The sequence below is a fragment of the Myotis nattereri genome (genome assembly GCF_964212035.1).
Source record: "Myotis nattereri genome assembly, chromosome: 15".
NCBI classification, from domain to species: Eukaryota; Metazoa; Chordata; class Mammalia; order Chiroptera; family Vespertilionidae; genus Myotis; species Myotis nattereri.
In genome coordinates, this window is record NC_138090.1 from 32,925,310 (window position 1) to 32,942,874 (window position 17,565).

The following is a 17,565-nucleotide window of genomic DNA, read 5'->3' on the forward strand; positions in this document are numbered from 1 at the left end:
CGCGGCCATCGGAGACAAACAGCGTGCGCGTTCCCCGGGGGCTGCCCTCCCCGCGCGTCGGCCCGGGATCGCGCTGCCGCCGCCGCGCGCGCGCAGCTCAAGTAAAGGAGGAAAAAAAAGGAGGAAAAAATAGAAAGCGGCGACCGCTACCGCAGCGATCCGCCGCGGGACTGGGCCAGGCCGGGCGGCTGACGCTCGAGCCGCGATCCAGGGGAGGCGGCGGCCGTCCAGGTCGGGCCGGATTAAAAAAAAAAAGTCGCGGCGGCGGCGGCGGCGGCTCCGGGAAGGAGGCCCGAGGGCCGCGTGCAGCGGGCGGGGGGCGGCCGCTGCGTCCCGGAGCCCAGAGCCGGCGCGAGCCGGCAGGAGGGCGGGCGGAGGTGGCGGCGGCGGCGGCTGCAGGAAAAGCGCGGCGGCGGCATCTCCTCCTCACATGACCCCACTGTTTGTCCCCGTGATCAGCGCGAGCGGCTCCCGTGTCTCCTCCGTCCCCTCCTGCCGCGCGGCGTGAGCGCCGGGCTCGGGGCCCCCCCGGCCGCCCGCCCGCCCCCTCCCCTCCCTCCCTCCCCACCCCTCCCCTCCCCTCCCCCGGGCCCCGCGCCCCCCCCCGCCCCCACCCCCCCATGGACATGCTGGACCCGGGTCTGGATCCCGCTGCCTCGGCTACCGCTGCTGCCGCCGCCAGGTAAGGGTGCCGGCCGGCCGTGCCCCCGCGCCCCGCTCCGGCCCTTCGGCCTGGCGGGCGGGCCGCCATGATCCCGAGCGACCGCCGGGCCCAGCTCAAAATGGAGGCCGCGAGGGAGGAGGATCGTGCTCGTGCCCCAGCCCCGGGTCCTAGCGGGGCCTCAGCCCCCGAAAGGGCCGGGCGGGACGGCGGCGCTGCACCTGAGCAGAGGGGCGGGGGCGCGGGCGGCCCTGACCCCCTTTACCCGCCCTCCCCGCAGCCACGACAAAGGACCCGAGGCCGAGGAGGGCGTCGAGCTGCAGGAGGGTGAGTGCTCGCGCGGCGCCGGGCTGCGGCCTGCGCCCGGGGTTGGGCCCGGGGCTGCCCAGGCCCTCGCGACCGCTGACCGTCGCCCCGACCCTCCTTGGACCGTAGGCGGGGACGGCCCCGGGGCGGAGGAGCAGACGGCGGTGGCTATCGCCAGCGTCCAGCAGGCGGCGTTCAGCGACCACAACATCCAGTACCAGTTCCGCACAGAGAATAATGGAGGACAGGTGAGAGGGGGGCGCCGCGGGCGGAGGGTCGGGTCGGGAGGGGCTCGGACCCGGCCCCTGCCCGGGCCCTAGCGCTGGCCTCGCCGCTCTGCCGCCCCCTGCAGGTGACATACCGCGTAGTCCAGGTGACTGATGGTCAGCTGGATGGCCAGGGCGACACGGCGGGCGCCGTCAGCGTCGTGTCGACGGCTGCCTTTGCTGGGGGGCAGCAGGCTGTGACCCAGGTGGGTGTGGATGGGGCAGCCCAGCGCCCCGGCCCTGCTGCCGCCTCTGTGCCCCCAGGTCCTGCAGCACCCTTCCCACTGGTAGGTCCTCAGCAGTGCCGGGGGGACGGAGAGGGGACACTGACCGTTTGGGGGGAGTCCCAGTGGGTGGGGCATGTGCAACACAGATGCTGCCTTCAGGCTGTCAGGCTGTGTGGGTTAAATTCCTGTTCTGCACAGTGAAACCTTGGACAAGATCTTTGGAACATCGTATTGTTTTGTTTTGTTTTTTTAACTTGGGATCACGGTAATAGAAAAGTCTCTTTCTCAGAGGTAAAAGTCAGTTGGTTCACCAAATGATTGCCGAGTGTCTGCAAGTCCCAGGGCCTCTGAGGCATCGGCAGAGTAGTACATACAGAGCGGTCCCACCCTCCGTAGAGGATGCCGTATCCGTCAAACAGGGCGACAGGGGGAGAGTTTGGGGAACAAGATGGCTGAGGGTGGCCTCTGTGTCCTCCTACTCCCCAGGCTGTAATCCAAAATCCCTTCAGCAATGGCGGCAGCCCAGCAGCTGAGGCTGTCAGTGGGGAGGCACGATTTGCCTATTTCCCAGCGTCCAGTGTGGGAGATACCACGGCTGTGTCGGTACAGACCACAGACCAGAGCTTGCAGGCCGGAGGTAAAGGGAGGAAGGGGCCGAGGTGGAAGGCAGGGGAGGCAACAGGCCCATCAGGGTGGGATTCCCCAGCCATTTCTGACTCTGCCCCCAGTTTTAGCTCTAACCCGGCTTTCCCTACAGGCCAGTTCTATGTCATGATGACGCCCCAGGACGTGCTTCAGACAGGAACGCAAAGGACGATTGCACCGCGGACCCATCCCTACTCCCCGTATGTGCAGGAGACCTGGGCCCAGGAGCAGGGGACACTGGGAGGGCCTGGTGTGGGGCCGAAGGAAGGAAAGGTTTTCTGGAGAAGTCAGGCAGTTGAGCACGCAGTAGGCACTTGATATATTTTTTGGTCTGTTTTTGTTTCTTTAGTATAAAGAAAGTATCATTTCTTCTTTCTTCCTACATATGAATATGTCTTGCAAAGGTCATTTTCAAGTCTGACTTCTTAATAAATGCTTGGATAAATGGGCCCTGAGATAACATGTGCCCATTTTATCCCTCTTCTAGGAAAATTGATGGAACTAGAACACCCCGGGATGAGAGAAGGAGAGCTCAGCACAATGAAGGTAAAGTCAGCGTGGAGCCCCTGCGCCAGTCCCTGGCCTCGGCCTCACAGGCACTGCCAGGCGGGCCTTGTGTTGGTCACAGATCACTGGGCATACTCCACATGAGAGGTGTTGAATGCTGGAAAAGTGGAAACCGGTGGAGGAGGTTCATTGTCTGTAACCGATAGGTAGGATGAATGGACTGGAATGTGTTTTGTCATCCTGGCTAGTTTTGAATTAAGGGCCAGCATCAGAAATGGCAGGTTTCACTCAGCTGCAGTGGCTCCATGGTTGAGTGTGGACCTATGAAACGGGAGGTCACGGTTCGATTCCCAGTCACACACATGCCTGGGTTGCTGGCTTGATCTCCAGTAGGGGGCGTGCAGGAGGCAGCCAATCAATGATTCTCTCTCATCGTTGATGTTTCTTGCCATCTCCCTTCCTCTCTGAAGTCAATAAGAATATATCAAATAAATATAAATAAATAAGTAAATAAAATGGCAGGTTTCACATTCACATATGGATTTCCTGCTCCCCTGGACCTTCATTTCCATTGGCAACTGTTGTGTTTGAGTCCATCGTTTCCCTGCCTGCCTGGCTTCCGGAAGTAACTCTGGTCTGATAGTGGGCACATCTGAGGATGAAACTGCAGGAACCTGTGCCTCTGGCTAGCCAAGGCTGGAGCATCCTGCCCTTATAAACACCAAACCCAACCTAAGGTCATTTTTGGCCCTTTTTGCTGTCCCCTAGTTTCCCACTCAACCTCTGCCTCCAGTCAGTAGCCACTATGATCGATGTAGGAGCATTCAAGTCCAGGGGAATTCTTACATCCAAACAACTGTCCTTTAGCAAATATTTCCTGAAGACAGATTCTGGGCCAGGTATGGGGCATGTAGAGTGTCAGGGAAGCTTAGGAGTTCAGGCTAGTGTCTGACTGAGCACTGACCACCAGGGGGGTAGTCTTTGGGAGGGCCTGCCAGACAGAGGGAGCACAGGCTGGAAGGGGGGTGGCAGAGAGGAGTCAAGTTGCTTTGGAGGGTACTGGCTTGGTTGTTGCAGAGGTTCCATGTGGAGTGCTTGGAAAGGGAGCCACGAGAGTCAAGGCCCTGAAAGCCAGGGTGAGACCCCACAGTCCTAAAGGTCTTCGATTGGGGATGGCTATGCAGCTGTGATCTAAGCATCTCACTAAATTGAGGCATTCATTCAGCACGTACATACGATGTGCCAGCCCGTTCTAGGTTTTCAGATAGTGGTTAATCGAACAGATGAGGTCTTGGCTCTCGTAGTGTTTATTCTGGTAGGAAAAACAGAAATTGCACAAAGCTCCAATATGACGTCAGATAGCAGGAAGGAAGATAAAGCTAGGTAATGGTGGCAGTGTAGGCCTCTAAGGTGACGTTTGAGCAGAGGCCTGAACAGACCTTAAGGAATGGGCCAGTCAAACACTGGGGAGGGTCCCAGGCATAGGGATGAGCAAGTGCAAACACCCAGGCCTGAGTCAGAACAGACTTGGCATGTATGAAGAAGAGAGAATTCAGGAAAGGAAAGAGGAAGTTGGCAGAGTTACAGAAGATTGGTCGGACCAGATCCTTGTAAGAGGCCCTCCCAGTGTCTCTGCTCTTGGATATTTATTGTAGTTTGAGGGGAAACCAACAGAGGGTTTGTGTATGGAGGTCAGATAGTAGAAAAATAGGAGGTGACTGCAGATGTCTGGCCTGAGACAGGCTGAAGAATCAGGATTTCATGAATCAGGGTTTCATGATGGGGTCAGGCTGGTTTGAAAAGGGAAGGAGTGAGTGAGTCTGAGCTTGGTTTTCGGGTGTGGCAAGTTTGAGGGGCCTCCTGTAGGCTACCCAGCAGTTTTGTATCTACTGCTTAGGTCATATGACCTCAGACTGGTTCTTAATCTCTGCACCTGTTTAGTCCCCTCAGTAAGGTGTTAAGCCATCTCCTGCAGAGGCTCAGAGTGAGGATGCATAGCTGAGACGTTTGAGTGCCCGGCAGTGTGGTGTGCCCCCCAGTGAGACTGTAGCAAACCACCCTTGGGATACCATCTAGCCACCCTCTGCCTCACTCTCACCTGCCTCTCACAGTTAATCCACCTGCAAAAAGTCTGGAATCTTTCTCCTATAAAAAAGTCTTTCATAACCTTGCTTTTACCCGCCAGCTGTATCCTGCCCTCTCCTAACCTGCAGAGTAGTTGGGCCACCTTTTACCCTTCTTGTACCCTTGGCAGTCTGGCTCTTTTCTCTACCAAAATGGCTCCATTTAAGGCCATCCTTGACAACCTCATTGCCAAACCCATTGGCTTCCTTCCCTGTCGGTGCTGTACACGTCTGACCCTGCCTATTCCCAGCATTTTGGTAATGATCCTTTCTGCTCTATCTGCTCTCATTCTCCTGCACTCTTTGCCTCTTTTTCACAGCCTGCTCCTTAGAGCAGGGCTGTCCTCACAGTCTTTGAATGGGTAGGACAGAGGGAGATCCAGAAGTCTGTATTTTGACAAGTTCCCCACATGATTCTTCACATTGCGCAAGGCTGGGGAACTGCTTTGGCTTGTGGTGTTTCTTAAGGTCTGATCCCATCTCAGGTCAGTCTCAGGACAGTGAAATGTTAGGCTCGGGAACTGTCAGTATCCCAAAGCCCCATCCCCAGTTGTAGGTGCTCAGTATTTCTCTGAGGGATTTCTGCTGGCTTTCTCCTATGTGACTCCAAAAAGGTGAAACCTGCCCCTCTATGTCCCTGCGGGGCTTACTTGAACTCCAGGCTCATTTTGAGCTGCTTGCTCAAAGTACCATTTCTGGGTGTCCTTGAGACACCTCAGACTCAGTGTGTCCAAACAGAACTAACTGCTATCTCTCCTCCCTAAAGGCTCCCATGCAACATTTCTTTTCCCACTGCAGCAAAGGGCGCCCCTGTCACAAGTATCCAGGCCAGAACTGAAAGCCAGGCCACTTTCAACTCTGCCCTCTGCCCTCATCCCCCAAACCTGAGATTCTGTGCTGAAGTGGACTTCAGATCAGCTTCTCTTTCTCCTTTTTACATCTTTCCCACCAGTTCTTGGTACGGTGGAGCCCATCTCCGGCCTCCTCATGAACTGGGGTGTGTGTCCTGCCTGAAGGGTGGCCTTTGCAGCACCCATTGCTGCCATGTCAGTTTTGGGTCCACTTTTGCGAGAACCTCTTCAGTAGCCAAAAATCCAGATCTTTATGTGAAATCTGATTTTTTAAGATGGACCTGCTTTTTTTATTTCGTTAGTTTCCACTCTTAATGCTACTAATTCAGTCCTTCTACTTACTGAGGGTTTAATTTGCTAGGGTTTTTTTTCTTCTACTTTTTAAAGATCATTTTAAACTTTTTTTCCCAATACAAACCTTTCTAGTTACAAATTTCATTCTAACACTTGCTTTAGCTACATTCCATTTGGATATGTCGTGTTTTCATTATCTTTCAGTTAAAAATATTTTTCGACTTTCCTTGTGATTTCTTCTTTGACTCATGTTTTATTTAGAAGTGTGTTGCTTAATTTCCTGATATGTGTGGATTTTCTAGATGTCTTTTGCTATTGATTTTTAATTTAGTTTTATTATGCTCTGTAACTTTAGTTCTTTGAAATTTATTAAGGTTAGTTATGTGGCCCCGAATATGGTCTGTCTTGGTGACAGTTTCTGTGAATTTGCTGCTGTTGCGGCGTGTTTCCTCAGTGTCAACTTGGTCAAGTTGGTTGACAGCGTTCAGGTTTCCTATCCTGATTTTTTTGTCTATTTGTTCTATTAGTTACTGAGAGAGGAGTGTTGATGTCTCCAAGTATATTTGTGAGTTTGTTCACTTCTCCTTTTGTCCTGGCAGATTTTACTTCTCAGTTGTGTTCTAAGTGTTGTGTGGGTGTCACTGAAGCACTTCTGTGGAATACATGTGGCCTTGGTCTTAACTAGTCTTCCTCCATTTCAGCTGTACCAAAATGGCCTTCCCAAGCCCCAGGTCTGACCACATCACTACCTGCTGAGTGAAAGGCCCCAGATCAAAGGGCCTGAACTCCTAGCAGGCATTCAAGGTCTTCACAGCCTGTTTTTATAACCTTTTCCTGTCACCCTGTTCCATGCGCCCAAGTATTTCAGTGTCACCATTTCTGGGATCTTGACACCTGTCTGCCTGATGCCTCTCCCCTCGGAAACTAGCTCAAATATTTCCTCTCTAAGACTGTGAGGCTGCATCCTACCCCACTCTCAGGCAGAGACCATTGCTCTACCCTGGAGTTCCCAGGCACTTGGCACAATCTCCAGTTATAACACGTACCCTCGAGTGTTTGTACCATGTCCCCTGTTCCCGTGCACTTCACAGTGGTGCCAGCAGGACAGAGACTGGATTTACTGTGGGTTCCAGCCTCTCAGAGTGCCACGGCAGGCAGTACTTTTTTTAATTTTAATCCTCACCTGAGGGCATGCTTGGAGAGAGAGAGAGAGAGAGAGAGAGAGAGAGAGAGAGAGAGGAGAGAGAGAGAGAGAGAGAGAGAGAGAGAAACATCAATTCAGCTGCCTCCCTCACACACCCTGACCGGGGATCAAACTGCAACCCAGTTATGTGCCCTGACTGGGAATCAAACCAGCAACCTTCAGTGCACAAGACAATGCTCAGCTAACTGAGCCACTCCTGCTGGGGGGCAATATGTTTTTAAGAAGTAAATGCAAGCTAGAGATGGGCCACACCCGTCCCTGCCCCCTGGTGGCTCGGAATGAGGAGTACATGGTCTATAGCCCAGGCTGTGAATGTTGGACTGCATGGGGGAGGGAAAGAAACCAAGAAGGCATTGCTGTGAGTTCCTCAGCTGAAACCTTGGAAAGGGAGCAGGCACACGGCTGAGGGATGTGGGGCCTGGGCTGCACTCTTGGCTCTGCTGCAGATTTTGGCCCCCGAGTTCCGGAGACGCTAAGACAGACAAGGCTGTCCTTGAAGGGAAGGTTCTTCTCACACCCCAGCAACAGGGCCCAGGGCTGGAGTCAGACGAAGCTCTGTACTGGGCACATTCTTGTCATGATATTAGGGAGGTTTCTGAGGAAAGAGGAGAGCGAGGGAGGAAGAAGGGCCAGGGAGGAGGAGAGTCCACAGAGGAAGGTGTCACCCAGGCCAAAGTGGAAGAGCCCTGAGAGGTAGGAAGGACTGGTCAGCAGTGAGAGGATAAAACCAGTGCCAGGAGAAGATTTGTCTGTCAGGGGCCAGGTATGTTCTTTGAGGGAACACCAGGGTCGGGCAGTGCCAGCCTCAGGAGGTACTGGCCAACCCCTCCTTTCCCACCCTCCCTCGGCCCCCTCCACAGTCTCCCATCAACACTGCCCAACCCTGAGAAAATATCTTCTCACGCTCCTTTCCAGATCCTATTAGCCCCGTTCCCTCTCTACAGACACTGCCCACATTTGTCCACGGGCACTGAGAGTTGGGGGACAGCTGGGCTTCTTTGTCCCCACAATGCCTAGTACTTGGAACGTAAAGAAAGGCTGAGACAGGTTTGCTTCAATGGGCCCCAAACCAGGGGTGTCGGGCTCCAGTGCAGGCAGACCCCAGGCCGCTGTTGTAAGTCAGGATGTGCAGGCCAGGTGAGAAGCCAGAGAGGAGACATGCCCTGTGCGAGGGGGCAGCTACTGCTCGGCTCAGCTGGCAGTGTGAGAGCGTGGCGTTTTATAAAACAAAACCACAAATCTGGGTATTTTTCAAATGAAACCTTCCATTAATTTGCCACCCCTGGTCTTTAAGAGGATTCATGTTGTTCCTGGGTTACCCAATGCCCTGATAGGCCAGGCCCCTGAGAGCCACAACTGCCAGTCTGGAGATGTGGGGCATGCTGTCGGGGCCCTGTAGAAGGGTTTTAAACAGATGAGACATGGCCAGACTGTGACTTACAGATGAAAAAGCAGACTCAGGGGACGCAGTGCCCTGGGGACACCTGAGGACTGTGGACAATCAAGTACAGGGGCCGTGGGGACCAGTGGGGGCTCTCAGTTCCCATGCACAGGGACACTGGCCTGTTCTTGCCTCTCAAGAGTACATGCCCACTGTAGCCACAACTCCTTTTTTCCAAAGATGCTAACAATTATGTGAAATTTCTTTATTTTAAAATGTTGACTCAAATTTTAAAAGTAGGTAAACAAAATGAACCCACTTCTGCTTTAAAGGTATATGTGGTACTTGAGAGCGAGACTTTCTTTGTTTCTCTTGAGAAGCACTGGGAAGCAGGCGGGGAAGCTGGCGGCCTGCCTTCAGATCTTGACTCTAGATTTGCTAGCAGTGTGACCCTGCCCAGGGCCCATGCCCTCCCTCAGCGGTCTGGGGTCTGCCGGCACCTGCCTCGGGAGGCAAATCGCCTAGCCGCACAGAAAGTGCTATAAACCCAGCTGTTGATACTGCTATTGTGCCTACAGTGGAGCGGAGGCGGAGGGACAAGATCAACAACTGGATTGTCCAACTTTCAAAAATCATTCCAGATTGTAACACAGACAACAGCAAGACAGGAGCGGTGAGTGCCCCTGGCGCCACCCAGAAAGTCTGCCTGGACCACTGGGGTGAGCCAGTAGGCAGAGGCCAGTGGGCAGTGCTCACTCTAATGCTCTTGCCCGTCCCCCAGAGTAAAGGAGGGATCCTGTCAAAGGCCTGCGACTACATCCGGGAGCTGCGCCAGACCAACCAGCGCATGCAGGAGACCTTCAAGGAGGCCGAACGGCTGCAGATGGATAATGAGCTCCTGAGGCAACAGGTGAGTGCCAGGGCTGGGAGCTGGGTGGAGGACCAGGACCCCACGGTGCAGGGAACTATCCCTGGCCCCTTGTGCCCTCTCGTGTCTGCCAGATTGAGGAGCTGAAGAATGAGAATGCCGTGCTTCGAGCCCAGCTGCAGCAGCACAACCTGGAGATGGTGGGCGAGAGCAACCGGCAGTGACGCCCTTCCCGTCGTGCGGCAGGCCCTCCTCTGGGACTCTGCTGCCCCCTTCCCCAGCCCTTAGCACAGAGAGGGACAGATGCCCCTCCCCCAGCTGCGTTTTTTTATAGTAGATTTTTAACAAAAAAAAATGGGGAGAAGTAATGCATTTCTTTGGATAAACACCCACTGCTCTCCTGGATGTGGAAATGATCTCCCTCCTCCATCTGTCTGCCCCTTCTCCTGGCCCCCACTAAGCCCCAGCACTTCTAGTGGTCTCGCCTGGAGGCAAAAGGGAGGAGGACAGAGGTCCTGCCATATCCCGCTGCTTCTTTTGGCCTCTAGAGGTACTGACATGGTGCTTACGGGCAGGAGGGGAGCCTTTGGGGGGCCATCCCTGGGACCTGGACCTAAGAAGGGAGGCCATGTCTCACCCCACCTCTTGTTTCTGGATTCCTGCTCCCCTTTGAGTGTGTGTGTGTGTGTGTGTGTGTGTGTGTGTGTGTGTGTTTTAATTTTCTTTATGGAAAAATGGACAAAAAATAGAGAGAGAGGTATTTAACTGCAATAAACTGGCCCCATGTGGCCCCGCCTTGTCTGTTTGTGTATTTGTCCATCTCAGGTATGGGCAGGGGTCATGGGGTCTGTGCAGAGCTCTATCAGGGCAGGGCCTCAGCTGCCGTTGGTGGCTCTGTGCCAGTCCCTGCCATTCTGTACTGCACGGGACCCAGTCTGTTGGCTGGCTGGCTGGCTGGAGAAATTAAAGAATGAATATCCTCTTTGAGGCTCCAGGTGTGTATATGTATGCGGGGGCCAGGAGAGGTTGGGTCAAGGACCTATGTCTTTGGAGGAGAGGCTGGGGTCTCCTGTGTCATCAGTTCCTAAAAACGGGACTGGCTCCTGGCTCTGCCCTTCTGGGCTGAAGCCCTTCCCTCTGCATCAGCCAATGGTGGGGCCTGGCCTTGAGCCCCCCACCCCCAAGGAAGGCAGAAGGCCAGGAAGCCAGGCTTGGCCCGTCAGCCTGTCGCCTTGCACTGTGGCTCTGGCGCCTGTGCTATGACCCCTGCCCCTGGCTGATGATGAAACCTGGCCTGAGTGGAAATGTAGTGACACAGGCAATGTTGGGGGATGCTTCTGGGTCTCCCTGTGTTCAACCGTGCAGCCCCCATGCAACTCCATCCACTCCCAGGATCTAGGCCTGCCAGTTGCCACCGTGCTGAGTTCACCATGCATGCACCCCAAATGTCCCCAACTGGTTTCTTCCCCTGAGAGCCCTGTCTCCTTTTCCTGGCCATTACTCGGTTTGAGTCCCTCTTTGAGGGTGTGTGCAGCAGGAAGAGCCTAATGTGATGTGAATGGGGAGGCAGATGGCAAGGAGCAGCCTTGATTTCCCAGGGGCCCCATCTTACTGTTTTGAATGAGCTTGGCTATAGTTCAGGGCAGGGGAGAAGTTTTCATTCCTTGGCAGCAGCATCTTCAGGCTCCAGTGGTAAGGTTGACACTGGATGATCTGTGAATGAGTCAGAGCCAAAATGGCCAAAGTCCCATCTCTGGAATTAAGTATGTGGGTCCTCTGGGCTGTGTGTACCCACTACCTGTGATTCAGGTAGTGGCTAGGACAGTCAGGAGCCTTAGTTCATCGCCCCACCCAGTGGTATTCTAAGGCAGTGATTGCCAACCAGTGGTACGTGAGGTCTGAAAGGTTGGCGACCGCTATTCTAAGGGACCAGCTCTTCCCCCAAAAGAACCCTGGTTTGTAGTGTTGGCTGTTGTGTACATACCCCATTGCTGGTGTCCAGATACCAACATGCTGCCACTGAATGTGGAGGTGGGTTGAGATGTGCGCAGTGGCTCTGTTGAGCCAGTATGAGCCAGGTCTAGCACAGCCCACTGATATCCTGTGTTTGGGGGAGGCAGGAAAGCCTGGTGATCAGAGCACAGGCCTGAGTCAGGCTGCTTCCTCTGGAGTTCCAGCTCTGCCTCTGATCTGGGCAAAGCCCCTTCTTGGCCTTCAGTTCCTCTCCTGTCAAGTGAGGATAGCAAGCCGGGTAGGCATGGTGGGCTCCTAGGAGGGAGCAGCGCCTGGGAAGCCAGGTCCTTGGAAATGGGCTGAGTAGGCAGCTAGGGCCCTGAATACAGTGCAGAGTCCAGAATGGAACAGCAGGCACTGCTTTGAGGACAGGTGGTCCTGGCTAGGTTAACACAAAAGTGAGTCTACACCTGCTGGGACATGAGGTGCAGCCACTACTGTTACTGCTATTCCATGGTCTGAAGTTCACAGGAACGTTTTCCAGATACCAGGCCACTTCTTAAGGTTCTGACACTTAGAAAAGACCACACTTGTGCCGTCTCAAACTCCTGCATCTGGCTGTTGCAGTGTTCCCTACAGAACAGAACCCGAAGCTGGGGAAATGGTATGGGGCACCCCAAAGGACCCTGGTAAGTGACTGCCATCCCCCATGTGAATGAGGAGGGGTGGGGAACAAGGACACCTTGCTCCTGCTCGTTGACTTGTGCAACCTCTGTGGCAAAAGGGGGAATTTTTTCTGAGATCAACAAGGTGATGTCATCTTAGGGAAAGTGTTTCCCAGGTGTCTGGCTAGAGGCCTGTGTCTGTGGCCCCATCTGCCCCACCCCCTGTACACACCTCTGCTGGCTGAGGTTGACACAACCCTGTTCCCTGTCACTCTGTTCCCGCTTATCTCCCGCCTTTTCGGCGCCACTACCTTCTTGGAAATGAGTTAGGACAAAGGGGAGGGGGCTTAGCACCTCCGCCTCTCCTAGCAGGCCCCATAAAAGCGGCTGTAACGGCCCAGACACCAGAGCGGTCCTAGACTTCACAGCAGGACAGCTAGCCAGACGGCACAATGGCACTGAACGTGCGGATCCAGGCTGCCTGTCTGCTGCTCCTCCTCCTGGCCAGCCTGACCAGTGCCTCAGCTCTGCACCAGGTGAGAGCCCACAGGGCCTGGGCCCAGCAGGCAGCCACGTGGGAGAGCCAGGCCCTCGGAGGGGACTGCTGAGGGCAGTGGACTGGGCAGATGGCAACGCAGGCAAAGGGGGGATGGGCAGCTGCCTAAAGTACAGAGCTAGGGTCCAAGTGGCAGGGACTGAGGGTCCCAAACTAATTCTACATTTGAGTGCCTACTCTGTGTAAAGTCCTAAGCAGTGGGGATCAAGCAATGAACAAGGGAGATGAGAGAAGATTTTTGCTCTTATGGTGCATACAATCTGGTCAGGGAATTAGTAAAAACAAAAGATCATGGTGTTTAGTAAATGCTACTCAGGTTTAACAAAAAAATTGTAGAGTGACCATGGTGGTGGGAGGTGGAAGGGGATAGGTGAGATCAAGAGCTGGCAGTCAAGCAGGAGTGTTTTGTGAGAAAATAGTATTTGACCTAGAACTTGGAGGGTGAAACGGAGATGGTAAGCTAAAACCCGAGGTGGGGGCAAGTAGGAAGTGGGTGGTGGTGCTTGGAGCTGAGATTGAGCGCTGGGCATGCTGGGTCTTATGGGCAATCATGCAAACCCTGATTTTCCTCCAAGTGCAGGAAGAGCCCTGCAGGCTTTTCTAATGGGTAAAGCCACAACATGACTGATATGTGTGGGGAATGGATTGTAGGGGCAAGATGGAGGCAGGTTTTTTTATGGGTGAGGGTTGGCATCCAGGCTAGGGAGGGTGATGTCCCAAAGAAGAGCAGCAGCTGTGGAGAGAGTAGGAGGCCTGGGTGTCTGCAGGAAGGAGATTGCCTGTGGGGAGGTGAGAAAGGCCAGAAAGCAAGGCTTCCAGCTGAGGGAAGAATGCAAATGAAGTGCGCAAATGAAGCTCTGCCGGGCCCTGCCATTCTCAGCATTCCCTTCTGCTTTCACAGACAACACAGCTTGCAGACCTCCGGACCCAGGATACAGCTGGAGCCACAGCTGGCTTGATGGTGAGAACACCTGGGCCTCCTTTCAGAGCCTCACAGCCTTCCCTGCGCCCACACCCGCTCACTCTTCCTTCCTTCCTTCCTACAGCCTGGGCTGCAGAGACGGAGGCGGCGAGACACTCACTTCCCCATCTGCATCTTCTGTTGTGGCTGCTGTTACCCATCCAAGTGCGGGATCTGCTGCAAGACGTAGTCTCCTGCCCTCCCGCCCTCCCTTATTTATTCCTGCCGCCCTCGAACACTCTGTAATGGTCTCGGAGTAAAATGACTGTTCCAGCTTTTATTTTCCAAACCAGCCTGTTGCCCTTTCTCCCTGCCCGAGGCCTATGCCAGAGGCCTGCCCGGCTACTGTCTTGTAAGGGTGTACTCAGTGGGATGTGCGGGGTTGTTGTGTATCGAGGTTGCGAGGAAGCTTGGTGAAAGAAATTTGTTTTCTGCTCCTCCCCTTCTTTAAGCCCCACTTCATAAGACCTAGAATTTTTGTTGCTACAGCAGGGAATAAAAACTAAACAAAAGTTCTTTAAGTCTTGAAATGGGTGACAAACTCAAATGCCTAGCAAGGGTTCTCAAAGTCAGGTCTGGAGCTCCATCCAAGGCCCCACAGGCGGACACTATTAAGATGTTACTATTTCCTACACTCTCATTCTCACATGAGTGTGAAGTGGGGTTTTCCAGAAGCTCTGTGACATGATGACATCATCACTCTGATGGCTAATGGATTGTAGCTGTGCTTTAAAATTTTCCCATTTTCAATTTTTAATATGTTAAGCAACTATACATATAACCCACTTAAAGTTGTTGGAGTCTACAGTAATTTTGCAGAAAGGGTTCCTGAGACCAAAATATTTGAGAACCACTGGCCTTGCAGACAGCTGCAGTAAATGAGGGAGGTGTGGATTTGTTTTGCAGGAGCATATTAGGTTGTAATTCAATAAGGACACACTTTGCACATGACACACAGAAGAGAATACCATTCACCTTCGCAAGGAATTAAGGTCTCTCCCATTCTTTTTAAAAACTATGTCCTCAATTTATCCAATTTTCCCACTTTTGATAGAAACAAAGATGCATTTCACTATCTTCTTAGCCTATAAGAAAACATCAGCAGTGGTGTGATGATGAAGGGGCTTGGCCATTTGGCTTCAGTGTTGTGTATGGACAGGAAGTGGGAGGCCTGATCCCATCTAAAGTGGCTCCGGGTGAAACATGGCTAGAGCTTCTTTCCCAGAGAAGGTGGCCATCCTTCCTGATTGTAAAAATTTTGGAAACTGATTATAGGAATTTGATTTTTTTAAATCAACACTCTGGGAGCTAAACTAAACCCAACTGGGAGCTGGATCAGTTTGGTAACCCACAAACTTCTGCTTTCTGCCTTCGAAGCCATGAGAGGCTCCTCCTCTGAGAGGATTTCCTGAACCAAGACTAAGGGGAGGGAGAGGAAGGCAAGCTGGAGAGCCTGGCCTCATTTGCTGTAGGATGGAGCAGGCATCTCTCTACCCACCATCTTCCACCACCGCCCCCTCCCGTTCTGAACCCCACCTCCTCATGTGTGAAAAGACAGAAGTGTCCCTACAGTGTTCAGCTGATTGGGCTGTTGAGCGGCTCAGCAAGGAATGAGTGTGAAATGGCTTTGGAAACTGTCAAATGCCTCATCAGTATAAAGGATCAGTATAAAGGGGGAGGAAGAGGACTCCGGGCCCCCTCACTAAATGCCTGGGAGGTGGGAGACCTGAAGTGGCTAAATACATTTAATGATGCTGAGTACTTTGCTCATCTTAGCAAGTTCTCCAGGTGGTCCTAGAGAGCAGCAGAGGTGCTCGTTTCTGTGGGCACCAGAATCTGCTGGGGGCAGATTGCCAGAGTTGCTGACTCTTCAGGGCTGGGGCGAGGCCATGGAACTTGCATTTCTAATAAGCTTCCAGGCAATACTGATGCTGCTGGTGGGTGGGGGTGGGGGGGTGCGGGTACAAAGATGACAACTCTGGCTGAGCGCTGAGACCAAGAACCAGCTATCCCTCAAGAGAGCTTTAAACAAGTGGGCCAGAGGGCTTGATCTGCCTTGAGTTGAGTTTTGCTTGCACTGCACAGTATTTTTAGATACAATTGGGCTAATACCTAAAAAGCAAGGTATGGCACATAAAAATCTGAACTCCCGATATTGTGGGCTAAACTGTGTCCCTCTCCTTCAGTTGAATATAAGTTGAAGATTTAAATCCCAGTACCTCAGATTGTGACCTTATTTGGAGAGAGGGTCTGTAGAGAGGTAATTAAGTTAAAATGAGGTCATTAGGGTAGGTTCTAACCCAGGAGGACTGGTGTCCTATAAAAGGGGTTCTTGGGCACAGAGGCCCTCACCCAGGGAGAACGCCTGCTGAACATGAAGGTGGCCGTCTGCAAGCCCAGGGGAGCCTGCAGGGAAGGAACAGCTCCTTTCCCCCAGCCCTAAGGAACCGATGCCAAAATGCTGACTTCCCACTTCCAGCCTCCAGCAGTAATAGAATAAACTTTCTAAGCCATTCGTTTTGTGGTACTTTGTCACAGTATCCCTAGCCTTGAAGGGAAGGACTGGGTGATCTGGCAGAGTTGGGGGCTGGGTGTGAGTGGCACTGCTCCCCTGTAGGCAGGCCTATGCTCTCTGGTCCCCCAGTCCTCCTGTGTTCTGGACACCGGGGTTTTCAGATTCCGGTAATAGTTGCCAGTGCTGTCTATGGGACTCACTCGCCTGTGCATCCTTCTCTCAGGGACAGCCTTCAGTTCACACCCAGAAAGATGTACCCCAAAACAGCACAGGTACATGAACCCAAGGGGGTTGGTGCTGACACTGAAGGCTGTAACGAGTATCCCAGGTCATGGTGCCCTCCCCCAAAGCCCAGGCACCAGGTCCCTCTCTTCTCCAGGACCCAGGCGTTCAAGCCCCACCCCACTCTCAATGGGCCTTTGTCCCTGACTGGGAAAGGCACGGGCAGAGTCTGACATCATAAAGCCTGATGTGGGGATGGGACTCTCCTTCCCTCCTCCATCCAGCCTTCTCTCCTCAATTCCCTGTCTGAGGGATTTCCCGCCCCTCAGCCCGCCATCCACCCAGGTTCTTCCTTGGGAGGAAGGACACTCCCTTCCTCCCTCCCTCCCCACAGAAGATGCCCCAATGTGACTGAGCAGCTCACAGTCAAAACACTACTGCCCTTAACCAAACCACTGCCAGCTCTCACCACCACTTTGCAGAGATCATGCCAATGGAAGGGTCTGGATGGCAGGAGGATCACGCGGAATCTGCCCACAGCGGGTCCCTACCCTGCTCAGAGTCAGCACAGCCCTCAGCAAATACACTTGGGGCTCTGTTCTAGGGGAGTAAGACAGACAGACAGACAGACAGACAGATAGAAACACTGCCCTCTGGAAGCTCCTGGCTAGTGGGGAAGGAGCTCACCGATTGTGCAGATGAGCAGATGTGCTGAGGGGTGTGGAGGGACAGTCACATGTAAATGAGGGACTTTGGCTTGGTGAGAAGGCAGGCCGGCTTCCAGAGGAAGTGGCATCCACTTGGTGGCTCTGGCTAGGCAGAGTGGGCGTGGGGCGAGGTAGAGGAGCTTTCCAGGAGGAGGGAATCAGTGCAAAGGCCTCCAGTCAAAAGGCGCCACAAGGTACTGGACAGATATGTGCATGCATCCACCCTTCATTTATGAAGCTTAGCTGCGCCAGGAGCTGGGCTACAGCAGGCAAAGCCCTCGTCCTCCTGGAGGTCATGTTCTCATGAGAGGAGACAGTCGATACCTAAGGTCATTTCTGATGACAAGAAGAGCCTAGAAGCAAATAGACCAGGATGCAGGCACCACTGTGACCAGGGAGGTGACTGTAAGGGAGGGTGGAGGTGACACTGAAGCCCAGAATGGCAAGGTCCTGTCTCCTCTCCCGCCCACACCTGCCTCTGTTGCCTCTCCTGACCAGGGTTGTACCTGGCATTGCCACCAAGATTCCCTGTTTGCTGAGGACAACGCCTTCTGTTTCTCAGTCTGAGATGTTCAGAGATATTAGAACGCCCTCCCAGGGACTCCGAACCAGGGTGCACAGCAATGCAGGAGAGGGGAACGAGTGAGGCAGCG

The 17,565-nt window shown here is 53.6% G+C and overlaps 2 protein-coding genes across 4 annotated transcripts; both read left to right on the plus strand.

The window, feature by feature from the left end:
* The first annotated feature begins 363 nt into the window (after positions 1–363).
* USF2 (upstream transcription factor 2, c-fos interacting) lies at positions 364–10,134 on the plus strand. 3 transcript variants are annotated; one of them, XM_081107054.1, is made up of 10 exons: positions 364–682; positions 942–988; positions 1,097–1,215; positions 1,320–1,520; positions 1,947–2,097; positions 2,218–2,305; positions 2,593–2,651; positions 9,044–9,138; positions 9,247–9,375; positions 9,468–10,134. In XM_081107054.1, exons 1-10 carry the CDS (start codon positions 621–623, stop codon positions 9,555–9,557), a joined length of 1,041 nt encoding a protein of 346 aa, XP_080963180.1. In that variant the 5' UTR covers positions 364–620; the 3' UTR covers positions 9,558–10,134. The 3 variants fall into 3 exon arrangements, with proteins under 3 accessions (XP_080963180.1, XP_080963182.1, XP_080963181.1); XM_081107055.1 differs by having other exon boundaries at positions 543–682; positions 1,320–1,439; XM_081107056.1 differs by lacking the exon at positions 2,218–2,305 and having other exon boundaries at positions 529–682.
* HAMP (hepcidin antimicrobial peptide) lies at positions 9,800–13,994 on the plus strand. Its single transcript, XM_081107057.1, has 3 exons — positions 9,800–12,487; positions 13,409–13,468; positions 13,554–13,994. The coding sequence occupies exons 1-3, from the start codon at positions 12,404–12,406 to the stop codon at positions 13,656–13,658; spliced, it is 249 nt and encodes an 82-aa protein (XP_080963183.1). The 5' UTR covers positions 9,800–12,403; the 3' UTR covers positions 13,659–13,994.
* The last annotated feature ends 3,571 nt before the right edge of the window (positions 13,995–17,565 follow it).